The sequence below is a fragment of the Ipomoea nil genome, unplaced genomic scaffold, assembly GCF_001879475.1.
Source record: "Ipomoea nil cultivar Tokyo-kokei standard unplaced genomic scaffold, Asagao_1.1 scaffold3340, whole genome shotgun sequence".
NCBI classification, from domain to species: Eukaryota; Viridiplantae; Streptophyta; class Magnoliopsida; order Solanales; family Convolvulaceae; genus Ipomoea; species Ipomoea nil.
The window spans coordinates 200,992-208,001 of NW_017619768.1; the positions used below are offsets into that span (position 1 = coordinate 200,992).

The window sequence follows — 7,010 nt, forward strand, 5'->3', positions numbered from 1 at the left end:
GAGATAAGAGTGTTCCTCCCAGTCAACACCTCATCAGCAAGAAATGGATCTTGAAGACATTTTCCAGACTCTGATAAATCCTATAAAAATAGATAACTTCATTTAATAATTAAAAAAAAAAAAAAGTTATTGCTTCAATGATATGTACCACCCATTTTAATTCTCTCTCTCTCTAATCTATGCAGGTCTTATTTGTAAGGTCAGGGGAGTTCACTTTCAGATTAACCTTGAGTTCTTCTGCCATCCTTTCATTGCACGTATTATGCACACCACGTTTAATTTGATGCCAATCTTTGCAATAGCATTTCTTTCCCATAGATTCACCATTGCAGCTCTCGGTTTCTTCCTGATGGATTATGCAAAATAAAATGTGTCTCTCAAATTCTGTCTAATGCCAAAAGGGAGACGTCTAAAAGGAGATTTATATCCAGGAATGACATCAGAACAATAAATCTGCATCAACGGGAAGAGGATAACGATCATTCCAATCTTCAATCCATCTTAAAGAAGATTGACCTCACTTAAATCCATCTTTTCTTCTTCTGTTAGACTATTCAAATAAGACTTTGATGCTCCCTCCATCTACTCCATTCAAGTATTTAATTCCACTGTTATCCATCAAATCTTGACACGGTTCTAATGTATCCAAATTACCTTGATTTTGTTTAACAAATGATATTACACAATCAAATGCATATAAATGATAGTCTTCTGTATAGCACTATATATTCAACTGCCTGATCTCCAAATCACTAATCCTCCTGTTTTAGCCTCACCAACTGGAAAGCATAACCAAAACATTCATCAATCATCTTATAACTGGAAGATTCTGCATGGAAAATATAGTGCTATTTTCCTAACTGGAAGATGTTCAGTTCCGATCCATCTTTGACCAATTAATTGATTTTGGTCACCAAATTTTTTAAACAAGTATTAAGTAATTTGGGGTTGTTTAGTGTATTTCATTTTCCAAACTCATTTTGATTGTATTTTACTAAAATCGTATTTAGATACAATTCGAGTACCTAGAATAAAATTCAGATATTACTCTATCTGAACTACCTAATCTAACTTCCATCCCTAGTAAATTTTGTTGAGATGGATTTTTGCTGTCTGCACGACTTAGACGCTTCTTTCTATATCTCCATGCAACTTGAATGCAACGTGCTGCCAGGGCTCGCCAATAAGGAGATTCATACCTACACCACAAATTAAATTAAATTAATGTGATGATTAAGCTAGGGAAAGTAATTAATTTGGATCAGATAGATAGATGTTACGATGAGATGAGAGGTAGATAGCATTTAAAGAATACATACCTTATGGCACCCTGAACACGGGTGTTCCTCAAGAATCTTGCAAACAGAGAAATGACTTCTTCAAGATCTGCTTCTCGCAATATAAATGCTTCAACATTGCTTAGGCACTTTACAATCCTGTTACTAAGTAGCCTGTGTCCACCTGGAATCTTCATCTTTATTCCATCTGGATGGGATGATAAAAGAAAAAAACAGTACAATTTTAATTTATTACGAAAGTTAGATTCCTGTAGAAAAGAAAAGAAAAGATTTGCAATAATAATAATAATATATAATTTGACACCTATACTAGATACATATATACCTTTATTTACAGAAGAGGAATGTTCTAGGCACCATGTGAGGAGCTCTTCCCCACAAGCATCCCCTTCAGACAACATGGCCACGTTTCCATCTTCTCCTGTGCTTTCCATCTTTCCCCGGATGATGAAAACCATCTTGTCAATAAGACCACCTCGGTAGAAAACTTTGCTTCCTTCTATATACGTTGTTAGTCTTAACCTTTCACAAATAGCATCTAAGACTAGCTCATCTACAAGTGCAAAAATGCGGACCTGCATGCAAATATATATTCAACACATATATACTAGTAGTAGCTAGCTAGTAAGTAAGTCATACAAGTTTGGAGATATATATATGCATCCAATTAAAAGCAATCTATATATAATGAACTCAAGCGAATTGAACAGAAGATAATGAAGGTCGGTTCAATATATATATATATATATATATATATATATATATATATATATATATAATTCGTTCACCTTCTTGATAAATTTAAAAAGATGCCTTCTTATATCTCTTTGTACGTCTTCAGGTAGGTTCTCCAACAACATTTCTTCATTCACCCCTCTGGTAGCTGCCCATGTATAGCGTTCAGCTAGTCGTACTCGCCTACAGTACCGAAACCAAAGGATCGGATGAAGATTATTGAAGATTTTTCTGCCACAGCTCAAAGCTCATGTTTTGAAATGCATTCAATCAACTACAAACGTAACTACACTTTAACATAACATGCACGAACAAATTAAAGAAAAAGGCAGCTAGTGGTGGAAGAGCAGAAGATTCAAAAAGAAAACTTAGAAAGGGTACCTTCTTAATCCCTCTGGCAAGCGCCGGTGGCTCATCCACTTCTCAACATCGCGACGCCTCATTGACATTTCCAACTGCCTAAACATGCAGAATAACATACATACATATATAATTCTACTAATTAATGTGAAGTTACGTTCAAAGAATCATAAAGCTAGCTAGCTAGCTAGGTGAGATCGAATTGAAGACATGCATGATCGAAACTACAAGCAGTTTGTCTACAATATAATGCATGGCATTCAAAGTAACACTTGTACCTGCTACCAAGAGACTGTAGAAAGTTTTGCATATTTCCAATGAGCATAGCAAACAGTAAGAGACCTAGTCCAATAATGGCCATGGTGAAAAGAATTTCCCACTCGAAGTAACTTGGAACTAGATTCCCAGCAAGCGTACTTATTTGCTAACCACGCACCAACAAATAATTATATCAGATGTATATATAATTAAGAAATGCATTTACCATATATTTACACCAAAACTAAAATTTTCAATGCTCGCTTTACCACCACACCACACAAACAATATATATAATAAATAATAAAAAGCAATGATAGATGAAGACAATTTATGAAGATTGAATACCTGGAAGCCCCAAAACAGTGAGTATATATATCTCGTAAATAAACTATGCTTTGTTGTGAGGTTGACTGCTTGCTCATATATTCCATAGTCAAAACCATTAGTACTAAAACAAGCAATTGAATTTGTATCATTCTTCCATTGATTCCATGCTGGATCTGATGAGAATTTACTGTAATCATTGCCGTGCCCACAGTCAATGAATTCCCTGCACCTTCCTATTTCAGAAGTATGACAGGCATCACGAAGACATTGATTCACCCTCTGCAGGATCAGTAGGAAAAAGAAAAATAAGGACAGAGCTGAAGGAAGGCCGCCTATACATTGAAGATATGGTTTTAAAGTACATTTTCCAATTATACTGCATGCATATAATTAGTTCCAAGAGAGAATTTCAATGATTATGAAGTAAGTGCTTCATAAACTTTTTTGCCCTGGCCTGGGTTATCCAAGTAGCTTATGTAAACCTCAGCAAACTAAAGTCATGGAACCAAAATCTAAAAATTATCTAAATTAGTTTCATACCTGTAAGCCAAAAAGATACCAACATGACCCCACCACATGGCTAGACAGCATAAATGTTAGAAGATTTGTCACAAAGTTAGCCCATGCTGACTCGAATATGAAGCCACTTGAAGACTGGCCTCTGAGAACAGGAAGAAACCGCCATAATCTAGGTACATACTGAACCAAAATTGCTGCTCGTAAAAGGTTTTTGGCATTATTTGCACCAGATGATCCCATTGAATCAGGTAAAATCAACAATATAATGATCTGTAGATGTGAAATGCACAAAATCAGTAGCTCATATATAAATAATCCATTATTAGCTCAACAATGAAGTCAAAGACGTACTCAACGTCAAATGTATATTATTACCTGAGGCAATGGCAATACAACAAATAAGTCAATCAAAAAAAATCCTTTAAGATAATTGACAGCAATCTTTTTGGGGTGATCAACTAAGTCACCCGCTCCAACGACCCTGGATTCAGGAGCAATATAAGCCAACCGGAACTGCAAAATTGGAATTAGACATGATCGATAGTGTAATGATTAGATTGATTAAGCCAACTGAATGTGTCTTTAATTTGCACAAAGTTTGGCCAGAAATTTTGTGAAGGAGACAGTACAGTTTATCTAGAAGTATCAACTAAGATCTTGATGAGCCACTAATCAGAAATGCAACAGCAGATGCTCTAAAGATAAAAGGAAGCAGTGACAGCATTATAATAATAATAATAATAATAGCAATACATGTTCGACAAATATAATGCCTCTGATATGAACTGTGTGAGGAGAATAGTCACCTGAAGTAGCATGTGTATTAAGTATATGAAATCAGTCAAGCTCCTCAAAATCACAATTGTGGTTGTCAAGGGCCAGTTCAGTACAATGCATTTGTTATCCTATAACAAAAGTAGAAAGGCAAACAAAACATCATAAAACACATGTAGTGTGCCCGCAGTTAAGAATAGGGGAAAAAAACATAATGGATACTAAGTGCCAAATCTTGATTGGTCATAGAGGGAAATTCAAAACATACAAAACACACAAAAGAAAGGCAGGTATGCTAAACAAATTGAAAAACACGTGTGCACGTAAGAACATTACAAATACTAGTGCCAAATTTTTAATTGGTCAAAAAAGGCAATTAAGAACTCTCAAAATTGTTCATAGAATGCTAAATACAATTATACAAATCAGTTCTTGGCTTTCTGTTAGACCATAAATTCATCAGTGTTGAGCTTGATTTTATCTACCTATGGTTCACATATATTTACTCTAGCATCACATACCATGTTGTAGAAATTAAAAACACAGATACAAATTGGTACGGTGCTTTTTTATTTCGGATTTTGATTAGTGTCTTATGGTAATTGACTTCTAAGTTATAACTAAACAGAGTGCTTTAATGTTGGGAGTTCACTAGATTCATCTGTCATGTGAAATATATTGCAATAAATACTTACACGAGCCAATATTTATATATGTAATGTTTTATATGTCACTATCTTCCTTTTAGGAAAGCTTGCATCATCAACATTTTGCATATCATTCTAAGTTATATTTAGAAAACTCTGCTAACAATTAGATACATGCTAAATATCATTTTTCACCTCATAAAAGCAAATGTCTAGATAGAGATTCTAAATGCAATATGCATATATGTAATTCAGTTGAACTGCAAGAGCTATCTAAGACAACCACAGTTAAGTGAGTACCTGATTCACAGTCAGCAAAAAGAAGAACAAGGGATCAATAAAAACTGCAAATGAACATGAGAAGACAAAGAATTTGTTCCACCGCTGCACCACTTTAGCATGTGGATTCATGACACCTGGAAGGCATGACCACAAGAAAGAACAGCTTCTCTTTGCCCAACCTTTTGCATCTCCATATATCATATTATGGAACTGCATGGAGTCACATTCATTAAATGCAAACAACTAGGGCACGGTAACTAGGACACAATTTTTGTGGAAGAGGATGACAACGAGCATTGACCGCCTAAGTAGATAAAAGAGCGAGCGCCGAGCATAAGCATACCTTGTGATCAAATATCTCTGGTGACTCAGATAACTTTTTCCCCTGTGCTTTTAATATGTCAATGGTTGGGCATGTTGTGCAGTATGGATCATTGCACACTCCCAATCGCCCTGATCTCAAGAGATGTTCATTTTTCTGTGCATAATCATAATCTTCCCAATCATTTGATTCCCTTATAGCAGTGGAAGGATATATTTCCAGTGTTTGCCTAGTTGACTTGCGTCCTAATGCTACTTGAGATGTTCTAAGGTTGTTCGTGGGTGTTTGCCCAACATACAAGGGACCACTCATCTGTATGTAAGAAGTCCGCCTTTCATTTCTCAGAGGACCAGTAAATCCAAAATGATTATTATTTTCAGTATCATACGAGTTTGCAGGAATAGACAGTGATCTCCTTGCCCTATAGGAAAATCTCCTATATCCAGATTCATCAGCCTGTGAATCTGTGGCTGATAACATTGGTACTACATCTCTTTCATAAGCAGCCATTTTCAGGCAGTTGATCGAGCTGTAAACAGATGTTTTTTATTATAAATAAAATAAAGGAACTAACAAATTGCTGAATGAAAATGTTCAAAGTTGAGCATCAGAACAGTATTATGATTTATATATGAGTACGAATGTATCTTGAGTATGAACCAAAAAAAAAAAAAACATTTTAAAAAAATTACCACCAAACGTACTTTACGTAAAATTGCGTCAAGAAAACGCTACTCTCTCTCTCCCCTCAGAATCTCTGCGACTCTCAAGCTAAGCAAGGTTCTTGAATTGATGATTGCCAGAAGAAACTAAAAACTACAAATTCAACATACAGTTACGAAAAGTTAATCAAAAACTTGGCATGACATGACATGAATATTAAGAAAAAGAACAAATGTAGAGTATGATTGAAAATAATAACCTGCATGCTTTAATTTGAAGTAGAATTGAAGAATGAGTGGAATAGCAGTGGTGGAGAATCTGAATGGCTCCGATAGATCCCTCACCAGCCACTGATAGATAGATGAAGATCAGAAGGTGTAGTATAGAGAGCGAGAGAGATTTAATCCCAAATTACAAAGAGCGGAGGGAATGAGGATATCGATGAGCATGAGCTAACTCCTTCAAACTTTAAAGAACTGGATCGAATGGCCAGCTGACTGCTGACTGAAGAATAGCAGTAAAAATTATACTCCGTAGAATATATATGCTCCTGCGTTACACACCACTATGATATATATAGTACGATTCGATGGTCACCAAAAACATTTGACTGAAGAAATGTCCATGTTCAGAGGATCAGTAGCTTTTTGGGGGAGTTTGACAAATCTATTCACTTTAGTTGTTTTCAAAAAAAAAAAAAATTCACTTTAGTTTTTCCCCACGTGACGATTGGGTGTGGGGGAGTCTTTGAATACTATATATATTTTTGAGTTTTTGACTGAGATATGAATAGGTATTAGATTTTTTTTGGACATTAAGGAA

General features: G+C 35.3%; 1 protein-coding gene across 3 annotated transcripts; it reads right to left on the reverse strand.

Moving 5' to 3' along the window:
* Positions 1-965: 965 nt before the first annotated feature.
* Positions 966-6,805, reverse strand: LOC109170787 (probable cyclic nucleotide-gated ion channel 20, chloroplastic). 3 transcript variants are annotated; one of them, XM_019319949.1, is made up of 15 exons: positions 6,755-6,805; positions 6,448-6,717; positions 6,221-6,341; positions 5,547-6,054; positions 5,222-5,413; positions 4,307-4,405; positions 3,876-4,013; positions 3,522-3,770; positions 3,000-3,260; positions 2,672-2,817; positions 2,415-2,492; positions 2,087-2,216; positions 1,624-1,873; positions 1,320-1,485; positions 966-1,199 (listed from the first exon to the last, which is right to left on the reverse strand). In XM_019319949.1, the coding sequence occupies exons 4-15, from the start codon at positions 6,033-6,035 to the stop codon at positions 1,007-1,009; spliced, it is 2,391 nt and encodes a 796-aa protein (XP_019175494.1). In that variant the 5' UTR covers positions 6,036-6,054; positions 6,221-6,341; positions 6,448-6,717; positions 6,755-6,805; the 3' UTR covers positions 966-1,006. The 3 variants fall into 3 exon arrangements, with proteins under 3 accessions (XP_019175494.1, XP_019175495.1, XP_019175496.1); XM_019319950.1 differs by lacking the exon at positions 6,221-6,341 and having other exon boundaries at positions 5,547-6,056; positions 6,454-6,717; XM_019319951.1 differs by lacking the exon at positions 6,221-6,341.
* Between the last annotated feature and the right edge of the window lie 205 nt (positions 6,806-7,010).

What these genes read in the sequence shown, in the direction of transcription:
- LOC109170787 (XM_019319950.1), bottom strand. Translation starts at nt 6,035, where the DNA reads ATGGCTGCTTATGAAAGAGATGTAGTACCAATGTTATCAGCCACAGAT. An exon ending in GGTATCTTTTTGGCTTACAG is followed by an intron (nt 3,261 to 3,521) that starts GTATGAAACTAA and finishes CTGATCCTGCAG; the next exon opens with AGGGTGAATCAATGTCTTCG. An exon ending in CGTGTTCAGGGTGCCATAAG is followed by an intron (nt 1,200 to 1,319) that starts GTATGTATTCTT and finishes TTTGTGGTGTAG; the next exon opens with GTATGAATCTCCTTATTGGC.